This window comes from Clarias gariepinus, chromosome 1 (assembly GCF_024256425.1).
Source record: "Clarias gariepinus isolate MV-2021 ecotype Netherlands chromosome 1, CGAR_prim_01v2, whole genome shotgun sequence".
Classification (NCBI taxonomy): domain Eukaryota; kingdom Metazoa; phylum Chordata; class Actinopteri; order Siluriformes; family Clariidae; genus Clarias; species Clarias gariepinus.
In genome coordinates this window covers 32,744,168-32,769,306 of record NC_071100.1, presented here as the reverse complement: position 1 = coordinate 32,769,306, position 25,139 = coordinate 32,744,168, and the positions used below count along the sequence as shown (strand labels likewise).

The 25,139-nt window shown below is 36.9% G+C and overlaps 3 protein-coding genes across 3 annotated transcripts; 2 read left to right on the top strand and 1 right to left on the bottom strand.

The window, feature by feature from the left end:
• The first annotated feature begins 212 nt into the window (after window positions 1–212).
• On the top strand, window positions 213–5,233 carry LOC128526254 (uncharacterized). Its single transcript, XM_053498333.1, has 4 exons — window positions 213–231; window positions 1,703–1,780; window positions 2,121–2,264; window positions 4,252–5,233. Exons 2-4 carry the CDS (start codon window positions 1,717–1,719, stop codon window positions 4,932–4,934), a joined length of 891 nt encoding a protein of 296 aa, XP_053354308.1. The 5' UTR covers window positions 213–231; window positions 1,703–1,716; the 3' UTR covers window positions 4,935–5,233.
• A 1,271-nt stretch (window positions 5,234–6,504) lies between these two features.
• Window positions 6,505–8,586, bottom strand: LOC128524914 (uncharacterized). The gene is made up of 2 exons (XM_053497515.1): window positions 8,429–8,586; window positions 6,505–7,556 (listed from the first exon to the last, which is right to left on the bottom strand). The coding sequence occupies exons 1-2, from the start codon at window positions 8,542–8,544 to the stop codon at window positions 6,587–6,589; spliced, it is 1,086 nt and encodes a 361-aa protein (XP_053353490.1). The 5' UTR covers window positions 8,545–8,586; the 3' UTR covers window positions 6,505–6,586.
• Window positions 8,587–14,889: 6,303 nt separating this feature from the next.
• LOC128519012 (phospholipid scramblase 2-like) lies at window positions 14,890–24,558 on the top strand. The gene is made up of 9 exons (XM_053492503.1): window positions 14,890–15,017; window positions 17,118–17,185; window positions 19,123–19,329; window positions 20,308–20,396; window positions 20,483–20,525; window positions 20,768–20,988; window positions 22,743–22,904; window positions 23,075–23,236; window positions 23,966–24,558. Exons 2-9 carry the CDS (start codon window positions 17,173–17,175, stop codon window positions 24,023–24,025), a joined length of 957 nt encoding a protein of 318 aa, XP_053348478.1. The 5' UTR covers window positions 14,890–15,017; window positions 17,118–17,172; the 3' UTR covers window positions 24,026–24,558.
• The last annotated feature ends 581 nt before the right edge of the window (window positions 24,559–25,139 follow it).

Sequence of the window (25,139 nt, the reverse complement as noted above, 5' to 3'; positions counted from 1 at the left end):
TGAACTTCACTGTGGTGTCTTTTTGTCTGTGTGCACGAGTGCGTTAGACTTTTGGAATCTACTATGTAGAACTCGGAAAACACCGACCTTTCATACGGTAATACAAATGGGAACGAAACTGTCGTTCAAGATGGAATTCCAAGTCGGAAACTCTGGGAACATCCACCTTGCACGAATCCTCTGACATAAACAGACCTGACGTCACAGCAACATGGCGGCGCACTGGCAACGGTAATCAGATTTTCAATTTGCATTATTTTTACGTCATTAAACCTGCTTTTTTTTCAATTGATATGTATTTTTTTTGGTTAAGACTTATGACCGAATTCCAAAGAGGCCTAAAACCTGTATGACAGAGAAATGTTATAAGCAACTATTAACTCACAGACGCCACTGACTGGCTGTAGAGCTGTGATTAATGTGGAAGCACTAAGTACCTCTCATCCCAACTCACTGAGAGAGCTTGGCCAATCAACTCTCTCTAGACCTCCAGCTGCGCGAGGTTACAGCATCACCCGGGAATCGAACTCGGATAATAGGGCGAGCACTTTACCACTGCGCCACTCTGAGGTGTCCAGTATATACTGTATGGGTTGGTGTGACTGGAATATTGAGACACTTAAATTAAATTCAGTTTGTATAGTGCTTTTAACAATTGTCATTGTCGCAAAGCAGCTTTACAGAATCAAAGCCCAAGCAATGCGAGGACCTCTAGCGGACACATTAGTGTGTCTGTGCGTTAATAAAATCAAACATTTGATTTCTCATCGAAAAGGTTGCATCATTTGCAAGATATTCTTTATTTAAAGATTTAGCTTAGCTTAATCAAATAATTTAACTGGATTAGCTACATGTCATGGTTCTGCTGAACAATTACTGTTAACACAGTGTATCTCTAGTTACACTATGCATGGTGTGGCCTTAACTGGACGTAAAAGAAATATATTTTTACACCCTTATGCATTGTGTGGATTAACTGTAAGTAAATAAAAAAAATAGCTCTGTGACAAAGTGGGTGGCTGCTCATCAAAAAACAGCAGCCAGACACATTTCAATTAGGAAGTGCTGTTAATCAGCTTATGACTGAAATCAGGTGTGCTGTAAGCAGGGAAAACACTAAACTTCTTGTGGCCCACAGGATGGAGTTTTCAGACTCAAGGATCATTTGGGGACTTTTTTCTCCTCAAGTTGTTATTAAGGTGGTGGGGAATTGCTTGTTGTGTTTGGAGATCAATGTGGGACAATACTTCAGTTGACACTGTTTTACAGAAAATTTTATTCTAGATTTTACACGTACTATATAGTAAGTATCTTTATTACTATAAAATTAAAAGGCTTATGGGCACAGTAGTTACTGAACATCTAGGGGAAATACATCTAGGCCTAATTATGAATGTTGTCACTAATTACTTAGGCTAATACTCCAATCACACATATTGTATTAAAGTGTGTATATATTATCAAGTTTATATTTTGTGAAAATAAATTTACAATTTCAAATGTCCAATATAAATAGACTTTTTAGACCATTAAAAAGATTTATTTACAAAGTGAGATGATAAATGTATCACTCAATTGATCTATAACAACTGTGAGTTCTGAGTTGTTTGTTTTTCATGTTGCTGACTTTTATAAAAGTTTAAATCAGGTAGAGAAGTAAAAAATAAAATAAAAAAAAAACACTAATTTATTTATTTTTCAGTGTGCGCATGCGCGATGCTGAGAGCGGGTAACCACACGGAGGTCGAAAATGACGTATTTCCGAGCTCCTACTTCCGAGGTAAGTCGAACGCATTAAAGTAGCTTTTACTTACGTTTAGATGTAATTATGGAGTATTTGCTTTCGATCAGGGAGTACACACACAACACTCGGTTAAATCTAGGACGCTGAGCATGCCAAGCGAGGTTAAGTTCAAGATAAACACAAGCGTATCATCACCCAGATCACAAACATTAGCTGGCTAGCTTGTTGCTAACGCCAGTCGCTGCTATTGTTCGCTGTAGTTGGTGCACTGCAGTTCTTACAAATGATGATGCTTATAAATAAATGTAGCTACAGTATCAACCCAAAGACTGTGAATGTAACGTAATGTGTGTGTGTGTGTGTTTAAACCCCTTAGGCTTGGCAGACAGTGGGATGAGTCTGTTCGCGGAGACGCAGAGGAGTAACCCTTTCAATGAGCATCTGGTCCAGGCGACGCGCGAGGCCACTGCGTGCTACATTGACGACACCATGACAGAGAGATTGACTGTGTATGTTACTGGTGAGTGTTTTTAATAAACGCCCCCTCCCAACACACACTCAGACTCTGGTACAGCCAAAACATCATAAATGCCTCAGTCATTAACCACCAGTCGTATTTTTTTTTTTTACTCATTACACTAGGTGCACTAGTGTATTTGCATATTCCAGCTACAGTACTGTGCAAAAGTCTTAGGCACCATATTATATGCTGTACCAATTTTGTTATACATGTTTATCATGTCTGCAAAATAATTATGTAAAATCATTCAGTATTTCCATAGATAACTTAAAAATTAATAAATAACATAACAGGAGAATATATGCATGGCTGTAAAGACAAACCAGTTTTCAGATGGAAACAAAAAAACTAATGGAGTTTTCAGACTGCTGACTCAAGGATCATTTTGGGACTTTTTTCCCCTCAGGTTGTTAAGGTGGTGAGGAATTGCTTGTTGGTCACTGGGATTTGCATAAAAATAGAAAGAAGTGAGTGCGACAACGTTACCAAAAGAACTCATATTCTCCAGCATGCTCAGTAAACCCTAACTGCAGTTTTCTTATAAAACTGCACAAATCTGCATCTCAAACTCCTGATTTTAAGCAATAAGTTTTCTCTCCAAATATTGACTGTTTATTTTATTACTTTTTATTGAGGTTTCTTCTATGCAGACATGTTTTCAAAAGCCTCTTTTATGTGCCCAAGACTTTTGCACAGTACTATAAGAGATAGTTGGTAGGCTTTACTGAGCTTGCTGGAGAGTGAGTTCTTCTGGTAACTTTTTTAGTTTTTTTGTTTCCATCTGAAAACTGGTCTGTCTTGTACTATGTAGATATTTTATTGACAGCCATGCATATATTTTCCTGTAATGTTATTTATTAATTTGTAATTATGGTGCCTAAGAAGTTTGCACAGTACTGTATATACTTTGTGTGTGTGTGTGTATGTATATATACACACACACACAGTATGTATCTATGTGTAAAGAGAGAGTTGTTTGCTTTTTATTGTCTTGCTATATATTATCTGTTTGGGAGCATGGTCCTCACACCATTCCATGTTTGTGCTTTGGGATATTTTAGTTTCCCCCTACGACATGCATTGTAAACATCTCCAGATTCCCCCTAACATATGTCTGTTAGGTACGCTTCTGCTCTGAAATGATTCAGCACACAATCCAGCCCAGACTTGCGCTCAGAGCTTTTTAAGATATTCTTTAAACCCCACATGACCCTACACAGGATAAGAATGGATGAAAGAATAACGATTTGATGTAGCAATTGGTTTTGGATTTATGAAGTGTAACCAATTATTAGCCAGATGGACTGTAGTCATGAATAGTGTGTTTAAGTGAATTATTAACACAATTATTTTGTAAATGTTACCAAAATGCCTTCTTTTGAAAATGTGTTAACCTTTTTGGTTCACAATGAGTGCTGTAATTAGTTAACCAAAAGTATAGATTACAGAAAATATTAAAATTGATGACCTTTAATGTCACAGTCCTTGTATAAGCTGAATAAAAAAAGTTAAACATTTCTTTAAGTATCAGGACTACAGATGTTTGATGCATATGTGATTTCTTTTTTTTCCCCCTTTAGTGAAACCATTGTTTAAGTAGTTTTATGTTAGGTTCTGTTAAAAGTTATCTTGGGTCAGAAATAAAAAGAACAATATTATATAATGAGACAAAAAATGTGTACACTCTTCAGGGGAAAAACTTGTACTGTATAAATATTCTAATACAGTTTTTTTTGTGATCCTATGATTTATATTAACATAATATTAATAGTATACATCATATTATTTTTCCTTTCCTGAAGTGTTTACACATTGTACACTTATATACATTGTTTTGTCTGACAATATAATGTATAATTTCATATAAGAAACAATACATATAGATCCAGATATTTGGGCCACACTTTATATTCTAAGGCACTTATGTACATACAGGTATGTGCTTTTCGGTTGCTGATGTATATCTCTGATTGTTCTGTTCTTACAGAAAGCAATATAGAGGCAGAAACATCTCCCTCAGATGAACCCTTGCCACCAAATGAGTCTTTCAATAAAGAGCAAACACGCTTTCTGATCGATTTAATCCGTAACCAGTTGGAGGCAGATGGCAGAGGTCTTCCAAGAACTTTTAAGGAGCTGAATTACAGACTTAAGTCTGCCAAAGGTCAAAAGAAAAACCTATGGATAGATATAGCTAATAAACTGTCCAAACATTTCATGGAGACTTTTGACCCAAGTAAGGTGGCCAGAAAATGGTACACCCTTGAGGACGGATACAAGAAAGTCTTGGAACATAATAATACAAGCAGTCAAACAAAAACACGGTTTCAGTTTTTTACTGAGATGGAAGAGCTGTTGGATGGCCATCATGACATTGAATTCCCTGCTGTTGGCACGGTGCAAGGTGTAATGGGGCGCAGAAAAAAGGCATTAAGTATTGATGGTCTGAGAGACTCGTCTACAGCAAGGCAAACATCTACGAGACCAGCTTCTCCAACACAACCTCTGCGCAAGCGGAGGAGGACTGACGAGGACTATTCCACTCTTCTGGACTTTTTAAAGCAATCTGAGGCGGCCAGTCAGCGGCGCCATGAGGAAATTTTGGCCCAGATGAAATCTGCCCAGAAGGGATTTGAGGAGCTAATGTGTAAGTTTTTGGAGAAAATGTAATGACCTCTACAGCATATGCTATAAGATTCTGGTAACATTTTTTTTGGGTGGGGGTTATAGCATAGCCTTAAATAATGTCTGTCCAATTTAGTTGTATGTGCACATAATTGGATTTACATTGTTAGTTTGATATGTACATCTTGTTGAAACATTTTCACTGCTACCAAAAAGTCATAGGAATCAGAATGGTTTTTGTGTAAACTGTGTAACATGTTTACTGGTCAGTTTTTCCTGGCCATAAAAAAAAAAAAGTAAACATGCTCATTTTTATAAAATATTGAGTTTGTCATGGTCTCTTTGATGATTTCCTGTGTTTTGTGTTCTCTAACAGTTATGCAGTGATCTTGTGTTGACGTTAAGTAGTTCAGTTCTCTGCAGCAGTTAAATTAATATTTCAAAAAGCAAGTGGATTAAAACATATATAATGAAAATAAACAAAAATATGAAACAGTACTTTAAGTTGGTTCTATAATCCATATTAACATGCTTATTAAAATGTGATCTAAGGTAAAAATCCACAAATGTAGATCATGACAGGATAACCTGGGGTAACTGGATTAATTTATGGCTAGATTACAACTTGTGCTATTAATATTATTTTAATATCTGATGTTAATGTGTAATAAAAATTGCATTTAATATAATTAAATATTCTAAATTTATTTTGAATAATAGTAAATATTGAAAATTTTATATAATAAAATATAAATAAATTATGGAAGATTTCTAGTAATTTGGCAACATACAGTTAAAAGTGTGGTAGTGGTGACAGATTTGTGGATGGATATTTTTTCATTTAAATTCCTGGTATTGAAATGTCATTTATTACTACAAATATTTTTTTAAAAACAGTCACAGAGACTAAATCTAAAAGACAAATTAGCATTTTTCCTTTGCATGTAAGATACACAACTGGCTTATGAGAACTGCGTGCGTGAGCAGGTGTCCAGGTATATAAAGTGCACTGTGAATTAACTGACACTTTCCATCCATAAAAAAAACATACTCAGTGGGCACTTTATTAGGAACACTACACGACTACTCAATGGGGACTCGTCGCTCTTTCTCAAAACAGCTTCAATTACACAAGGTGCTGGAAAGCTTGCTTTGAGATTCTGCTCAATGTTGCCCTTCCTGTAGATTTTTCATGTGCACTATCCCTACCACATGCCAATGGTTTATTATATTCAGGTTGGCTGAGTAGGAAAGCCATTAATAAAACTGGACAGTTTAACAGAAAATACTTTTTTTTTCTTTTCCAATATTATTAACTATCCCCTTGTGGTGAGTCTATACCCATAGTAGCCTCAGATTCTTGTTCTTGGCTAACATGAACTGATGTGATCATCAATAGTTGTCCACCTCAAATTGAATGTTTTGTGCATGCATATTTCACCACACTTGCAAAGAATGATTATATGAGACTTACTATATTTTTCCTGTGGTTCAACCAGCTGACCCTTTACACAGGGTGTTCAAACTTCACTGTGGCAAGGGGAAATTAATGTAATTGGCAAATCAAATAAATCAATTATTGAAAACTTGTTGAATGTAACAGCAAATCCTTAGACATGGTTACAAGTGTACTTTTAATTGTACTGTAATCTAAACATTAAACACGTATCATAATGATAAAAATGTAAAAAGCAAGCTTAAACATTGTCATCTGCCTGCCTTGGACAGCCTTGCAGGTGCTCCTCACACTTCTCGTTGTCACCAATACACATGTTGTGGAGGAAACAAGCTGCCATAATAATCATGACCACATTTTCAAGACGAGTGTTCTGCAGGTCTCTCACCCGCCTCCACTTGCACTTCATCCTTCCAAAAGCTCGGTCTATGACCACCCTCCCAGAGCTAATTCTGGAGTTTTGGAGCTGCTCATCTTCAGTGAGAGTACCATCATCACATTTCGGAATGACGATAAACGGGTCGGCCTGCCCGGTGTAGGCACTGTCTCCGAGCAATCTGTATTCACCCATTTTTTCCTGCCAGTCTGCATAAAAGTTGGAGGCCCTTAACATTCTGGCATCATCAACTTTTCCCGGTGGTCCAACAAAGATGTCAATAAATCGCCCTCTGTCATCAACAATCCCCTGAAGGAGGACAGAATAAAATGACTGTCTGTTCATGTAGTCTCCCCCTCTTGTGTTTGGTCGGTTTATCTTGATGTGGCACCCATCGAGTACACCAATGATTCCGCTGAGGCCACACAACTTTTGGAAAGCAGCTGAGGATGCTTTTTTCTTACTTGTATTTGGCCAGGAGATAAAGGAGGACCCTAGAGTTGAAAAAATGCCAAGCACTTCCAAAACACACTTATGTGCTGTTGACTCCGAGACATCAAATTTGTCTGAAATGTCTCTGAAGCCGTTCTGGTTTGCCATGTACCACAGAAACATCAAGACCTTCATTCTTACAGGTACTGTTGGCTGACCTCTAGCTTTTTGCCATTTTAGACCCTGCTGCTGCAGCACCATCAGGAGAAAATCAAACTGTCTTTTGGTGACTTTGAAAGGATGAAAAAACGCGTCGTCATCCATGTTCGGCATGACTTCCCATTTTGTCCCAGTCTTCAGTGTCACTCTTTCTGGGGAGCGGAGCATAGCTGTTGTTGCTATCCTAAGAGGACAAAAGACAAAAAGGATCAGATCAGTATTATTTAGCTCTTCACTAGTGAGCTGTTACATAAGCTCAATACACCATACTCTTTACTGCAGGCCTTACAAGTGCTTTATCACTCTACTCAGTTTACCCAGTCATCAATCGCATTATCGAAATAGGTAAAACATGAAACTAGCGATGTTATTTATGACGCAGAAGGAGCGGCACCTAATGAAGCATCGCTTTGAACCACGTGGCGCTTGGAGAACGGGGAAAGCAATGCAAACTCCGTGCACACAGACCATGAGGCTGTCTCTCGTTAAAATACATGGTAAAGGAAAATGCACACAACACACAGTTCTTTTTATACAGACTATGGTTTGCATTAATGGCCCCAAGCGGTCTCAGAAACCCTACTGTTGTGTTTTTAACTCTTCTTTTTCTTTCCCTTCTTGATAATTTTTCGTTTAATCATTTCATTTGTGTATTGAATCCTTAATGCTGATTGGCGAATGTATATATTCTGTTTGAAGATTAATGCAACAAACAGTGCCTTGTTGGTTGTATTTAGAAAGAGAGGGACTTGCCTATTTTAAAAGATTTTAAAGTAATTTCTCCTAATAAGGTAATTAATTTAATGAACTACTGGAAAGTAACCAGGCTAATTTTCCATTTTAATTTTGAAAGATTAACTGTAGATTTTTTTAACAACAACATATACACACGACTGACATCTGTCAGTGATAAATGCACTTGCAGGAATACATGTCTATATTAATTATGTTGCTTGAGATGCTAGGGAACAATTTGTCCACTAGATGTTAGCACACATAGCAACACATAAATAATGCTGCATCTCCCCATCAGTGTATGAAACTAAATAAAAGTACCTTGTGCGCTTTTTTTGTTCTTCCGCCTCATCATTAATGTGGACTAAGAATCTGTTCATAAGCTTTCTGTGCTCAGAGAGAGCAAAGAAGAGACAGGTCTTAGTGGAGGCGTCCATGTTTCTTTCCCCCAAACAACCGCCAGGGTCGGAAGTGACGTCAGTCCGTGTTGCGCCTTCTCACTTCCGCGTTAAATTACGGTTTATTAAACAATTGAAATTACTTTTCGATGGTATCGACATAACAGACAGACAATGTAATAATAATTATTAGTAGTAAAATACCCAAATACTCAATAACTTAAAGAAGAATTACTCCTAGAGAAAATTGTCCCACAGAACAAAATAATTATTTACCCTGTGAACTCTGTTTTATCTTGATATTTGGAGCTAGCTAATAAATGCTTCTCTGTGATACAGTAGATGAAACTTTAATAATTTTTTTTCTGAGTGTGAGAAGACAAAAAGGTTCTCAAGTCTCCTAAAATGTCACCTCTTAGATCACATCAACATCTTACTCCTTTATGAAAATTACAACAAAAAACCCTCTTAAACATGTATTTAATTATTTTTGGTTTAAATCAGAATTCTTCATAAACAAATATTCCTAAAGGCAAAATTTAATTAAATATTTTAAACTAATTAGATATAATAAGAAGAAAAAGACTTCTATGACATTTTTAATTTAAGAAAATGTGTTTCTTGGTAACATCCCTCATTGTATATCTCGTAATTATCCTCTCGTGTGTTTTTCTTTTTTTCTGTATGCTTATATTATTAATACTTTATTGTCCTGTGTTGCTCTACTGTAATTAATGTGTATCCTTGTATTTCCCTCTTTATTTTTGTATTTTTTAAGTTATTGCAATTTAAAAAATAATAAAAACTGTCAAATATATATATATATATATATATATATATATATATATATATATATATATATTACAATGACATTTTTAATACAAGAAAGAGGGTTATACTATTATTAAATTTACACTTAAATAAAAAATCAATGTCTCTGAAAAAAAAATTAAACTCGGGAAGATAGAATATCTGACGTAAATTCTTTTGTACAATCCCAAGTCCAACCTGTCCTTGCGTTAATGTGTTTGTGCGTGTAGTTCCGTCACAGGCGTGTCACAGGCCCTCCTCACCTGATGCAAAAGTAGGCAGTGTCATGATCAACTTTTATGTCATACTGTGAGCATGTCACGGGCATTCCTAACCAAATGTAACACTAGGCAGCGTTGTCTGGGCCGAGCTCAGGGCTATTAAAACCTGCGACGCCTCCAACAGACAGAATAAAAAGCTGCCGAAACCTTGAAGCAGCGTGAGGAGCAGCAGCGAGTTGACTGTGAACTCTATCTGCAGGTAATGGTACAGTAGCATACAGGCATCATGGTCTGTATGCGAGTAACCTCTAGTATATTTATAATTTTTAGACTTTTTTCCAAGGAATATTATTGACAAAACAATCCCAGTATGACATGACGGTTATGCATCATTCCATATTTGACTTCTCACCTCTGTGTTAAACCTTTGAGGATTGTGTCCCAAACAGAGTGATGGCAGGCTGAACAGAAAGTGGAAGAGATTGATTTGAAATTGGCTGAGGAAAAAAAAAAATTTTAGTTGGTGGAGAAAATAGGGCTGGTTTGCCAAGATTTAAGTGTTTTTAAGCATATATTATTTAAACTAATTAAACTACGGAACGGCATCCAGCGTAAAACCTGTGCCAAGTTGTAGTGCGAATTAGATGGTCCACTGCAGCGACCCCGCAACAGGAACAGCCAAAAGACTAACAACATTATCTAAACTAGTTACCTGTGTCACTTGATAAGACGTAAATACAGGTGAAATTCTTAACAGCCTTAACTCTCCCAATATGAAATCAGATATCAGAACTTTCACACACATTGTAGTCCATCCTCTTCGGGTTTGATTCCCACCCCGGGTCTCTGTGCATGGAGTTTGCATGTTTTTCTCTTGATTGGTGTGTTTCCGTTGGGTACAAAGACTTGCAGGTTAGGGTTTTCTTTTTGTTTACGCTTTGACGTTTGCATATGTTTTTGGTTTTGCAGCAGGTTTCCGTATAAGCTTCGTACAGTAGAGGTCACTGTGGAAAATAACAAACAAGTAATCACAAATTAAGCTAAAAAACTATGTCTCATGATTGTGTTCAGTTCAGATTTCAGTCCCAACACACATGTACATTACACAGCAAGTGTTCATTATAAACATCAAATTTAATTATATTTAAATGGAATATTTAGTTTTTAAGTGACTCTCTACAAAAAAAAAACATTTATTATGTCCTTATAGTTATTTACAAAAATAAAGTAAAGAGAAAAAAAACAGTTCATTGATAAGAAATTTCCTCCAGAGAAAGCATGTCGTGCATTGTGATTTTGCAGCCATTGCAGTTGTCTTTAATGTGTCTTTGAGACTGATTTTAGCATTTCCCCCCATTCCTCAATGTAAATGTAAATGTTTAAAGGAAACCTTTAAGAACAGCAATTTCAAGTCCTGCTCAAAAGCATTTTCTGGGTATTGAAAGTACCTCATCTAAAATAAAGATTTTTTTTTTACTTTCCAATACTTTCCTTGGTATATATGTTGCTGTGCTTTGGCTTTCATGTCCTGTTTGAACACTCACTGTCCACTTTATTTGGTACACCTATACATTCATGCAGTTATCTAAACTTTCGATCATGAGGCACAACCGGAATCTTGTTGAAACTGAATAGTTGACAATTAAAAAACAATCACTTTTTCTTTAACTGTACAGTTTCAATAAGTTTGTGTTTGCCTCAATTTCTTGCTCTCAGTTGACAGTAATGAAACTGGATGTGGTTGTTCTGCTGTTCTCGCCCATCTACCTCAAGGTAGAAGTGTTAACATCTAACAACTTTCGTAAACCAAGAAGCATTTCAGAAGGCAATAACACATCAAACTTTAGATAGACACTGTGCATAGATAGATACTTTTTTGAAGGAAATTCTAGATAGATAGATAGATAGATAGATAGATAGATAGATAGATAGATAGATAGATAATATATATCTAATGTTTGATGTATTTGTCTTCTAAGATGCTTCCTGGTTCATCAAAGTTGTGAGAATAATTTTTGAGTCATAGACTTCCTGTCAGCTTAAACCAATCATGCATTTCAGAGCATGCAGTACCTCTTTTCACACGCTTTTTTTTTTTTTGTATTTCACACAATCAATCATGCCACAGTTAAAGACACTGAGATCTTTTCATACTAATGTTAGGTGTGAACATTAACTAAAGCTCCTGTTTATAGTGCAGTAAACAGTCCAGGTAGATTTTTTTTTTACTAAAAAAAGCTAATTTCTGGTTGACTGACACAGGTTCCTCTCAGAATTTGCTTTTGTTTGGCTCCACCTATCCTACTCTTAATGGCAACAGGATTTCCAATTGCAGTTGGTGAAACATAAGGGCATTATGCTACCGCCACTGTCCTTGAAGGTAGAAATATGTTTGGTAAAGTTGGTCTGAAAAAATTATGTTATGCTTTTAGACCCAATAGCAGAAACATTTTTTACAAAATCTCTTAGCAATCTTCAGACATGCCCTTGTGTAAGCCTTTCTCAGGCATGACTTCCATCTGACCACGCTCCAAAAGAGACCAGACATGATGATCTCTGAACAAGTTCTCCTATTTCAGCCAGTAGGCGCTGTAATTTCTTAATTGTCATGTCATGTACACCTTAAGAGGACAATTGCATCTTAGTCCTGTAGACTCAATTTGGAAAGTCAAACCAAACTTGTTAGTGTCTAGGTTATGCCATATTTTTCCAGTTTGTTATAATGGATTTTACAGTGTTCCTAGGAAGTTGTAAAAACAGGTTCTCTTTCCCAAACATTTAACATGGGCATGGGGTATGAGCATTATTATTTGTTGTCAGGCGCTTTTTGCCTTATTCAACTATAACACAGGATACTTGCTACACTTATTACTACAATTTCTTTTATTGTTACTTAAGTAACATCTCAGTGATGACCTCTGCTCTGGGATCTCAGCTAACTCATGGACATCCAGAAAGGCCTCTGTACCTTCTGTGTATCTCTGGACTTCATCCATTCCTCTTGTAGACGCAATGCCTCTGACATGGGCATACTAAGGATAGCTGTGGGAACCCAGTCGACAGGCCTAACATCATTTAAACCTTTATATGCAGCCTAAGAGGAACAACAAATCCACAACTGCTTGTAGCAATAATAGTGTTAGTAGTCAGCTAGTGTCAGTTATCAGTGCATGTCCTAGTATATCAATTATAAGGATACAAATTCCAACAAATCAAAGAAAAAACAATAACATTATCATGTTAACGAAGTTAAATAACAGTTAGGTACGTAAAAATGGCCCATAAGTTACTTTACACTTAAGGAAATGGTCTTTGTGAACACAAGTATCATTCTCCACCTGCAGTTCATGCCCCAGAATGACGTGATACTGTATATGCAAACAGGCAATTGACTTCTGGGGTTTCAGCCACACCTTTTGCTACCAGGTGCACAAAATCAAACACACAGCCATGTGATCTCCATAGACAAACATTGGCAGTAGCATGTCTCATGCTAAACAGTTCAGTGACTTTAATAATGGTATAGCAGATATTTTTGCCCAACAGCCAGTTGGGAAGATTTCAGCCAACTTTGGTGAGTATACTGTATTGTGAAATAAAAAGGACAATTAGAAACAAGAACTCAGCCTTAAAATGACAGACCACACAACGTCAAAGAGTTACAAACACATAGCCAGTGGACTCAGCAGCAGTGGTAATGTATTCTCAGATAATGACCAGAAGGTGTTTTTGCAGAGTTTGGGAACCTTCTTAGTAGAAGTAAAGAGTAATATGTGCACCACCATACTGTCAATTTCTGTCTATATAGCACTGCTGCATCCACTGTGCATCTTTGCATCATCCATAACTTGTGCCCTTCATTGCACTACTGTCTATTCCAACCATATCATATATATTTATTCTGTATATACTGTATAATTTATAACTATATAACATACATATAAAACATGTATGCAATATCTGATTATATGTAAACTGCATTTCATTGACTCTGTATATGTACTTTGCACAATGACGAAGTTGAATCTAATGTAATCTAATGTTAAATATTAATGCTATTGCATACAAAGACACTTTAGATCATAGGCTTCCAACTTTGTCAACAGTTTGGGAAAGGTCTTTTTCATTTCGAGCATGACTGTGTCCATCTGCATGAAATGACATATGATCTGATGGGTTTGGTGTGGAAGAACTACCATGGCCTGCACAGAGCCCAGAGCCCAACCCCTGTCTGTAGACCTTTGGGATAAATTATAAGAGAAATAATGAAAAAACTTTTCCAAGCAAAAAAAAAATATATATTTATAAAGAATTAGTAAAGACTTGTCAGGATACAATAACAACAAAAAAATATATGGTTATGACCTGAAGATAAAAATTTTATATAAATTATATATCGGGGTAGGCATGATGGCTTAATGGTTAACACTGTTTCCTTGCACCTCTAATGTTGAGCGTTTGATCCCTGCCTCAGATCTGTGTGCATTCAGTTTGCATGTTCTCCCCATGCTTGGTGGGGTCCTCCTGCTTCTCCGGCTTCCTCCCAAAGACATGCAGATTAGGCTAATTGGGGTCCCAAATTGTCCGTAGTGTAAGAGCATGTGAGTGTGTGCCCTGCAATGGATTGGCACCCTGTCCAGGGTGTCCCCTGCCTCATGCACTACGTCTCCTGGGATAGGCTCCACGCTCCCCATGACCCTTTATACAGGATATACATGAGGGAGTGAGTGTGAGTGATATACCAGGGCTAATCCAGTATATTTGCTCTATTTTTCCATATGATTGGCAGAGCAAATACCCTTACGCACCCCACCCCAACACTTAAACTCTCTTTCTCTTTCTCTCTCTCTTCTCAATCAGACTTGTTTAGCTAGAAAACAGAAGCAGTAAAAACAAAAACACCTCCATAAAACCTGAAATAGGGAATAGGTTTTGTTTTGGTCGGTGACGTAATTTAATTTCAGGGTTTAAATGTAGTGTCGGGCGCGCGCGTCTGAACCAGAGCAACACACCACGAACTGCAGAGGGCGCTCTTTTCACTAACTACGCCTGAGAAGTTCCTTATTAGCGGGAAAAGTGTGATTGTTTAACAATATCTTTATCTGTTTATCGTGATACGCAGATTTAAATGGCTATAAACTAAATAAACTGGTCTACGCCCACGCGCACAAGGTGTGGCACCTTTGTATTGATTGATAGAGTAAACACGGGATGAACTTTCGTTGTTGTTGTTCCTGGTAGTTAATTGAAGTCAACCATACATGGCGTCAGGGACGGAGGAGTCTGTAGGTTATAAGGGATGGGCGTGTAACCGGGCGGGGGGGGAGCTATTTGTGGGCGGAGTCTTCATCGGTCATGCTAAGGACCATCTAGTGCGCAAATCTAAGGAGCAGTTTCTTGTTTTCGTGATTACATCCGTAGCAGAGAGAAGTTTGGCAGAGAGAATTGTCTCTTTGTATTACTGAAATAATTTCCGAAGAGGTAAGACTATTAGATAACGAAGGCACTTTTTTGAAGCGCGCAAACACAGACATGTTACTGGTATGTAAAGGCGGAATGTTGTGTCGGTGCTGAGTGCTCTCTCCTCAGGGGGAGGTCTGCATTTCCAGGAAAAAAGACCTCTGCTGGTAAGACCTGAGGATAAGGCCATAATACTGGAATAGTTAGTGCAGTTTTTGCGATTGAAACAAAATTCGACTTTATTTCAGTATGTTGTTTTTACTGGTTGGCATTGGGGGATTACAGACATGTGTAGAGCGTTTAAAGCCTCGCTGGAGATTTCTTTTAATCGTGTTTTTTTTTTCTTTTTGTATGTTTTCCACATACAGATGTCCCCCTTTATCTGGTTGTAGGCGGTTTCTTTTTAAAACTGTAGCTTGTTAAAAGAACAGGAAGCTGCAGTGGCGTTACAGAGAGTTATCTAAACATTGTGTGTGGAGTGCTGCGTGCGTGCGTCTGTGAGTGTGTGTCACATAGATATAGATAAGGTGCCTGCCAGCATCCCCAAACGCCCACAGCTAAACACGCAGAAGGAAATTCCACTAAAGCGAGCTAGTTCGATGAGAGAATTTTTCTTTAGGAAATTTGCCATTTTTATTCTTTGATTTTATACAGTCTGTTCAGCATTAATACAACGGGTTATTGATTCAAGCTGGCGTCCTCGACTGGCCTATTAGTAACTGCAATTAGTCAAAACCGGTCATTAACACTGCGCATGCTGCAACTTATGCAAACAAATCGTTTTAACTTCTCGAAGTGTTTCACAGAGTTTTACAGCCTCGTTTATCTGGATTGTCCTCTGTCGTATAATGGCTGTAGTTTTGTTTTATTTATTTATTTATTTATTTATTTATTTTTGACCGTGATTTTTTGTTTTGTTTTCTACATAGCCGCCTTAAATCTTAATTTTTTTTTCGCACAGAACAAATTAAACAAATACAATATTATTTTTCTGTTTATTATTTTTTATTTTTCCCAGAGAATAAGCATGCAACATTCCATATTTAAAAATCAACCACACCCTTGGGTGACGGGCTTTTTGTTGCCAGTGGTCTATGCAATAGTAGCTTGTATGTACAGTACGCTATACATTAACCTGTATGTGCTAGTACGCGACCTCTAGCGGGTACATTAGTAATTGCACTAATGTTGTCAATACACGAGGGACTCCAGGACAGGGTTGAAAAGCTGTAAACTTGGTACATAGTGTTTAGGCTGAAACAGGCTCAAACTAAGTAAAACCTCATCTCTAGAGGTGATCGGGAGCACTCATTCCATTCCACTGATCAACATGAGACTTTGCTTCGTTTATTGCTATTTAATCAAGTCATGCTGCTCCTTTTTCGGTTTGTCTTATGCAGCTGCTTCCCTTATGTAAGTGTTAAATGTGTATCTATTACATAAAAACAACCAAGTATGTTTGTACTTACTATTTTAATATATGTATGGCTATTTTTTCTTAAATTGTCTTGCGCCCATTTCACACTGCTCGTGATGCTTCTATCAGCAAAATTTTACTGAATAAATAATTGTAAACCTATTTGTTGTTACCATATGATTGTGGATTAATTACATATTTTTCTCTCTCTAATGTTATTTGGTTGTTGCCTACTTAGAAACACATTGTTTTCAATGTTAATGATAATATTACTTTTGCTTCTAGGAAATGTTTAAGATTTATTAACACTCTGTTGCATTTTTTATTTTTTTTGCAGTTTAATTAGTGATTTATGCTGGTCTGAGGAGGAAAAACTCACCCTTTTCATACAGAGATAAGATTATTAGTGCTCGAGATTGTTAGTGAATTATCCAGAGCATGGAGTCACCTGTCCAACTAGTCTAAACTAGCCTATTTTAAACAAATCTGTTGTTGATAAGGCCCTGCCCTTTATACCGACCAGTTTTTGCCACAACTAACATGTGTTAAAGTAATAGTCCTGCCTAAATACCTGTCTTGTTTTAGGACCTGTGTTTTATTGCTTGTATCTCCGGTAGTGATATATATATTTTTTTTCATGGAAAGTTTTTAATATTCTCATGGGTTGTTTTTTTCCATTAACAAAAGCCATTTTTGTATTGTAGACGCTAATCTCCACTAGGACAAGAAGTCCGGTGTATTTACACATCTTGCTGCAACATGTCTGCTCCAGGTAAAGTGGTTTATATGAATTAGGGCAGGCAAAAAAACAAGTATTTTCTTAGCCTATTTACAGTACATCACCTGGCATTTGACTTTTTAAAAGTCAATTTTACAGTCTGTGCACTGACTTTTTGGCGATATCTGACAGGCCAAGTTGCATATCAATATTTTCTTGGTTAGTATTGGTTTTATTAAATGTACTGTAGCATTCCAGTACATTTTGAAGTTTTTAACATTATAACTTGCAAATCTGTAATGTTAAAAGTAAATATACAAGATAAGTGCCATGTCAAAACAGACTGAAGCAACATTTAGAAACTTTTCATGAGTACGTTTCATTCATCACATGTCAACATGGAATTAGGCCAAAAACTAAGGATTTCCTTCTATTTGATTTCAATGTAGTTTGACTTGCCAATAACAACAAAAAATACCTGTCTAGGGGAGTAGGAGCAACATAAGCACATTTCAAAAGATTTATTTTTGGATATTTGCAGGAAGATTTTTATGTCCCCAATTTCAGTATGTCCAAAAGTAATTTATTGTTAGTTAAATTATGCTTCTGGATGTTGTGCTCATGGAAGTGTCATGTGGGGCATTTAAATTTTTTAATATAGAGCTCCTGAGATACCTTGGAGCCTGTGATTCTCCATGCATTTTATGCGTAATTATATACCTCATCTATTCGGCATTTATAGTGGTAACAGGGAGCGCCACTATAAAAAAAACATTTATTGCCATAAACCACTCATTAAAGGTTATGTATTATAGCTGTTGTCATCAATTAGTCTCATTGTTCATTCATCTCAATACCTTTTGTAAGAATGCGCGTTTTTGCAGCGGCCACCTTGAAGAATTGTTACACACCAGAATGGGGAACATTTTACAATCATAGTGTTTTAAATGTATCCCAAGGCTGATTTTCTTCTCACAGAAAATGTTATGATTCAGCATCTATAGTTCATATATTAAATTTAAATTCTTACAATCCACAAAACATATTTCTGGTCAGCTTAAAAAAAAACAAAAAAAACCCAGAATGAGCGAACAATACAGCTGTGTCTCTCTCAGCCTGTCACCACTGAGAAAACAGTCTTGTCAAGTCTGGCATTGCTCCATTTTGCTGTTGCAAGGACAGTCAAGTGACTTCTCAAATCTTATTAGGGCTCAAGTTAGAAGCCATTGTGCTCATCTCAGGGAAGTGTTGTAACTTGATTTGCCTGTATTTAGTCAAAAAACACATTTTTGTTGTAAAATATTTGTCTGTAAAATATCTAGGTTAAAGAAGGCACGTTTTTAGTGATGCATTAAGCATTCTTAACCAAGTGAAAACTTTGGTAAAAGTATTCAGTTCAGATTTATAGTAAGTAAATTGAGGACTTATTTCTATCTAAGAAAAAATAAATAATTGAGCTCTATATTAAATCTGAAGTATAATTCCCCATGAGCAAAGCAAAGTGGCGAATTCCCCAAGTGCAAGGTAATCACAGAGCATGTGCATTCATTGCTGAACTTGCTGAAAAGTTCCAAGTAATGGAAACGTTTTCCATCTGGGTTAACCCTCACTGTTTCCAGGAAGTTCTGAGTTCAGAACCATGAGGATCACACACCCCTTTAAACAGACAAGCCTACAGAATTACATTTAGTCACTTGAGCATGTTTAAATGATTTTTCAGGTTAAGCTGATTATCACAATGAAATCAGTCAACTCTGACATGGAATAGAATGCACGTTTACCAAGTGTTGCAACCTGAGCAAGAGATTAAGTAAAACACACCTACATCCTCCTTGGTGAACTTGGTGAATTCTTGTTCTCTTTTGAACATGACACAACAGTTGTCTGTTGTTTGTTTTGTGATGCCATTATGATGCCTGTTTGTTATGGAATTAATGTCTTTATATATTTTTTGTTTTTTTGGTCACATTGTTTCTTTTTTTTTTGTTCAGGTTATTCGTACCAGGCTCCATACCCCATGACCCAAATGGGTGACTCTGTACCTCCCTACCCAGTAGGAGGACAAGGGGAGCATGGACCTGCTGCCCCACCTGCGGGATTTTATATGGGCTACCAACCAAACCCAAATCAGCCAGTCATGTACCAGCCAGGGCCAGGTGGCCCACCACAGCAACCAGCCCCAATGTCTGCATATGGAGGCAAATATCAAAAGAAGACATAAATCTGATGAGAGTTTAGAAGGGTTTTTGTCTGTAATGTGTTGTGATAAAAGAACTTTTATACAATAGTTAATTCTGATCAAGCTATCTGATTGGACAAGAGACATTTCACATGTCGTGGTAATGCACAGAACACATCTGTTAACATTGTCATCTTAAAAAACACATTGTCTCCTTAGTAACTGCTTCAAACTCATTTCAAATTGCATGTGAAACATCCATGTTTTTATTTATGGCTACTAAGCTAACTAGCTTCTTACACAAGGCTGAATTCCAGATTGTTCTCCCATCCCTGGGACAAGGGATTTTACACCCTAGTAATCTAGCTTTCCATTTAATGCTGTTAGCGATGTAACTTTGGAATCCAGAAGTAAAGGCTAAAGTTTATTCTCCTCAACTCAAATTAGCATAGCTGTGATGCTTACGGCGCTTGGGCTGCAGTTTCATGCTTAAGACCGCATCAAAGTTATGTTGATGGCAAGTGCAACAGCACTCTTTCTCGTTCAAGTAGACTTTTATTGTCATTTTAACCATACACAGTTTAGTGTACAACGAAACAACGTTCCTCCAGGACCAAGGTGCTACATACAACATAAGTTAACAAAAACTAACTATCTAACCAAGCAAGCAACCTAATTAGCTGGCTGAGACAATCTGACAATCTAATGTGATATTGCTTATGCGTACTATTCTATACATATGCTAGATAAGCAATAGACTGGAAGTATGACTTTTAGTGACGCAAGTTACCCTTAAAAGCCTAGGCACCTGCGAGGTACTTGGATAGTTACATTACTGTCTTAAATGTTTCTACTTGTGACCCTTTCTCAAAGAGAAACCATTTATGTTAGGATTTTGAATGAGACCTTTAGGGGAGGAACTGAATAACCATTTAAAGTGCTTGTTGGAATTTGTTAAACCTGACAGCAAATCCAAATACTGTTTTTCTACTTTTAGGTGGTGCACCATCACCCTCAGTCCCTTCTGCCGCAACACCTTTATCGGTGCCAGTGGGCATACCACCTGGTCTGGAATATTTAGCACAGGTATTTCTGCTTTCTGTTTTAAATGATCCTTATATGGTTTTCGTTGGTGTATTTAATAACCAAACATTCTAACTTTAAAATTTCAGATTGATCAGCTTCTGATTCACCAGAAAGTGGAGTTGTTGGAAGGTGATCTTTGTTTGTTCTAATCTTAGCCTTGACAGTTTACAGTAAAAACAAAGTGAGCTGAGTCAGTAGGTCCTTTCAGAGAACTGATGCAGAATGGAAAAAATAAGGAATGTGTACTCATAAATAACATGCGCAAACTTTATTCTTGAAAAGTATTCAATATGACTGATTGAAAACAATGGTAAATTTTTCATTTTTTCTGCTGTACTGTAATTATTTACAATTGCTTAATTTGTCCACAGCATTCATTGGCTTTGAAACCAACAATCAGTATGAAGTTAAGAACAGCATGGGCCAGAAGATCTACAAGGCCAAAGAGAAGAACGACTGCTGCACACGGAACTGTTGTGGTTCACTTAGGAGCTTTGACATGAAGATTAAAGACAACAGTGACCGAGAGGTTATACGGATGATTCGCCCTTATCGCTGTGCCTCCTGCTGGTTCCCCTGCTGCCTACAAGAGGTATGAGTTTATGAGGGCTATGCAGATGAGTTTTTGTATGTGTAACTGCTTTCATCTTTTTCACACTATACTGGCCATAAGCTTTAGAATCGCGAAGATTGCAGTCTGATTGGCTCCAAATACTTTATCTGATTCCACTGTTAGCCTTTCAGATGGTATTCTAATTACTTATATAATATGGCCATGACATCACATTTTAAATAGGCCATGACATCACATTTTAAGGACTGAGAGTATCGACATGGAAAAAATAACTTGTGCATACTTGAAATCATTATTTAAAATTGATCAATTGTCATGCATCATTCATGTAGCCTACTGTTTATTTAATTTAGCTTAGCCCCCCACTAGCTTTGATAGATGATGCTGACAGATTTTATTATTTAGTAAGAATGTCCCAAGGCATTAGTGTAAAATAAATGAATATTGAAGAATATTCATTTATTATAGAAGAACTGTAGCATGACTGTACATGCAAATATCCCGCTAGTACTGACTTGACACCCAGATGGAGCCTTGAATAAGAATTATTATTAAAGGTTTGTTAGGGTGACCCACAGCGGTTCAGGAAAATAAAGGTATACAATAAATGTTTATTTCCTAACTCTTGTAATTCAGCCATTTTAATGTCTTAAAATCAGGTATGTTTCAGGTATCGGGTATTAACGTTGGGTTTGTTTAATGAGGCAGAATACTGAACTTCAATACTACCAGGTTGTCCATGCTAACATAATTGTTCATGTTTTGTATAGTTACATGTTGTATGTTTTTGTCTGTATGTTACTATAAAACTGTACGTTATTGGATGTTTTAAAAGCTTATTCATCAATCTTCCCAAGTTAGAATTAGGAGAAAAGGAAGTTCAAATTGCTCATAGCTTTGTCATAGAAATTGCAGAATGTGGTGTGTGACATGCAATCGCTTTAATGTTAGAAATGATATAATAATATAGTTTATGAAGAACAAAGAAAGGCAGCACAGTGGCCGAGTGGTTAGCACAGTAGCCACATACCTCCAGGGTTGGGGATTCAGATCTTGCCCTCCTTTCTTTCTTTCTTTCCAAATTGCCAGCAGTGTATTGGATGTGTAAATGTTTTTGGGCTGCCAGCTTGGGGTCCTTAGCAGTCTAGTTTCCCCTTCAATAATGACTGCTGGCGTGAACATTGCAGTCAACCATCGCTTAGTAACTTTGGCTTAAATGGATGGATGTTTGGAAACCGAAGGGAGCACACATTGTAGTTTGGAAATTGTAACTTAGGTGTCAAAGCTCCTTGCCGTTTCAATTCCAAATCTATCCAAGCACTTGTTATTCACTGCAGCTTTAATTAATCAGGAACATTAAATAAATGTTTATTAGGTAACAAAGTAGTCTTTGTTTTTAAGGAACATTAAGTTACTTTTAATACATCTTACAACATTAAACCTATGTTTGATGGTGTCATCATGCATTTAAAATGATTACAAACACAACTTGTCTGCATTTAGGCTTTAAATTTAAAGTAATAGGAAAATACTGTGTAAGACTGTGATAATATAAAAAGGGTTTTATTGTTATGTGGATAACGTTAGTGGGGACTACCCGGTAAAAAAACCAATATATCTTTGATAACACATCTTTATTACTTTAATTGTTCCACTTGCCATGTGATTGAGAGTATTACTGTCTGAACCTTCTGGTTACTTTGACATCTAATTTAGTTCCTGTTTTTACATATCTGCTGTGATGTTAATAATAAGCATGTAATTTTGTTAAGATGGAAGTGCAGGCACCCCCTGGCACCACCATCGGCTATGTGACACAAGACTGGCACCCCTGTTACCCCAAATTCTCCATCAAGGGTGCCAACAAAGAGACTGTAATGAAGCTGGAGGGGCCCTGCTTAGCTTGTAACTGCTGTGGGGATGTTGTCTTTGAGGTAAGATTGGAGCATGTCTGCTTTTCAGAGTCAGTAAAAGTTCTTCCTAATATTTTTTTGTGTTTTTAAGCATTTGACTGTGTTACTTTCTGTACATGCAGTTAGTATTGCAAGTTTAATAAAGCTTGGCTTGGCGGCGTCTTCTTTCATATCTATGATTTTTCCCTCAGCTAAAAGGCAAGGATGGAGGAGGGTCTATTGGTCAAATCAGAAAGCAGTGGAGTGGGCTATTAAAGGAGGTATTCACTGATGCAGACAACTTCGGCATCCAGTTTCCCTTGGACATGGATGTAAAAATGAAAGCAGTCCTGATGGGTGCTTGCTTCCTTATTGTGAGTCTTAATATTATTTTTTAATGGAATGTGCTCGAGAACATACGTGTCAGAATCACACAAGCAAAACTGCACATATATTAAAATATGAAGTCAAACCGGGGCTTCAGATGACATTTCATTTGCATGAAAATGGCTTAAAGTTTCATGACCTTTTACTGACGCACAGTACACTTTTAGCCGCATTAAAACATTTGAACAGCATAAATGTTTTATTGCGGCTAAGAGTCTCATCTTAGCAAATGTATCACTGTGGCTAATAGTCTCAGTGGACTCTGAATGGATCGGACGCGTCTGTGGTTATGGTAAGCAAATAGAATGCCTCATCCTTAAAAAAAAGGATGTAAAACTTGTCAGTCTTTTAAAAGAGATGCACCTGTCTATGGTAATTGACAGATGCATCAATTGCAACAGGAACTCTGCTCGCTCCAAGCTATTTTCCACATGTTTGGGCCATTAAAGGAGTTCCTGAAGGGCCAAGGTTTCAGAAATAAGTCTAATCATGGCTCCAGCATACTGAGAATACTTTCTCCCTCAGCAGTACTAGTGAAATTCTTGAATCAGTGCATTAGTGTGTCATATAGAGAAAAAAGGCAGTTTTTAGTCTCAAAACTATGTTCAGCACAATCAAAAGACCCAGTTTGACTCTACCCACCCAACATATATTCGTCATGGTGGCATATGTGTATATAGTGCAAGCTTTCTGACTTATCTTTTTTGTCTTTGTAGGATTTCATCTTCTTTGAAAAAGTGGGAGACTCTAACCAACGCAACACAGTCTTCTCTTAGAAAAGCTGACATCTTTCAATTCGTCTTGATCCGTTCATTTATTCGTCTCATCATTTTTATGACCCGAACACTACATAAACAGTCGTCCATCTCCTGTTCGTCAAACCCTTATGCCTCAGAAGGACTTCTATTGCTTTCTCTTATTTTATATTTTACACCATTCGCATAGGAAACAGAATGACATTTGAAGACAAAAGAGTAGTGATCTACCCAAACCAGTTTTTCACGTTCTTCCATGATTGTTCACACGTGATATGCATGCCATTTTCTCAACACACCTAGTTCAGAATGTCATGGTTGTGATTGTAGCACTTTCTGCTCATCCCACACACACAAAAAAACAGATTTTTTAAATGTTTTCTTACTGTATGATTGTATAGACCTGCATAAATCAGGTTTTGCACTCACTTTATTTACCTGTCAAAAAGCTTTTGTGTGTGTTATTGATGCCACTAACCCACTAACAGTGCTACATCTTTTCCTACCTCTTCCACCTCTATTACCTCTTCCTTATAAAGAATTGCAAAGATTTATTTCATTATGAAATGTTTTACATATAACTTGGTGGTAGTAGTATAATTCTGTGTAGTATAATCTAGTCTAGGTTTTTTGTACTTTGTTCTTACCTCCTAGTCTTCTGGCTTGTCTCTGGGTCCAGATATACGTTTCATGCTGATATAGATCTATCTCTTTCTATCAAGATGTATACTTTCATACCTCCATGTTTCCTATTATTTGAGACTAGTTATAGTAGTTGCTAACTAAAATGGTTGATAAATAACAGAGTAAAAATTTGGGAAATAAAGGGTTTAACTGTCTCACAAAGTTTGGCTTATAAAGGAAAAAATGAGTAGTAACTGGGAGGACTCTACTGTCGGAAATATTGTACTTTCTTTTTCTGTATTCCCTGTGGTGGAAGATGGCATGTCTAAAGAACCCACAGTCCTACCACTGTGTAGGGAAAAAGTTCACAACAAAAGACTTTTACATAAAATATAATAGGAAACAGGGTTTTTCTGGAAGAACATCAGCTTTCTTAGTCTTTATTGTGAACTGGCAGGAATATGGAATTTAGGTTCTTGTGCATTAAAAGAATAGAAATTGATGATAAATG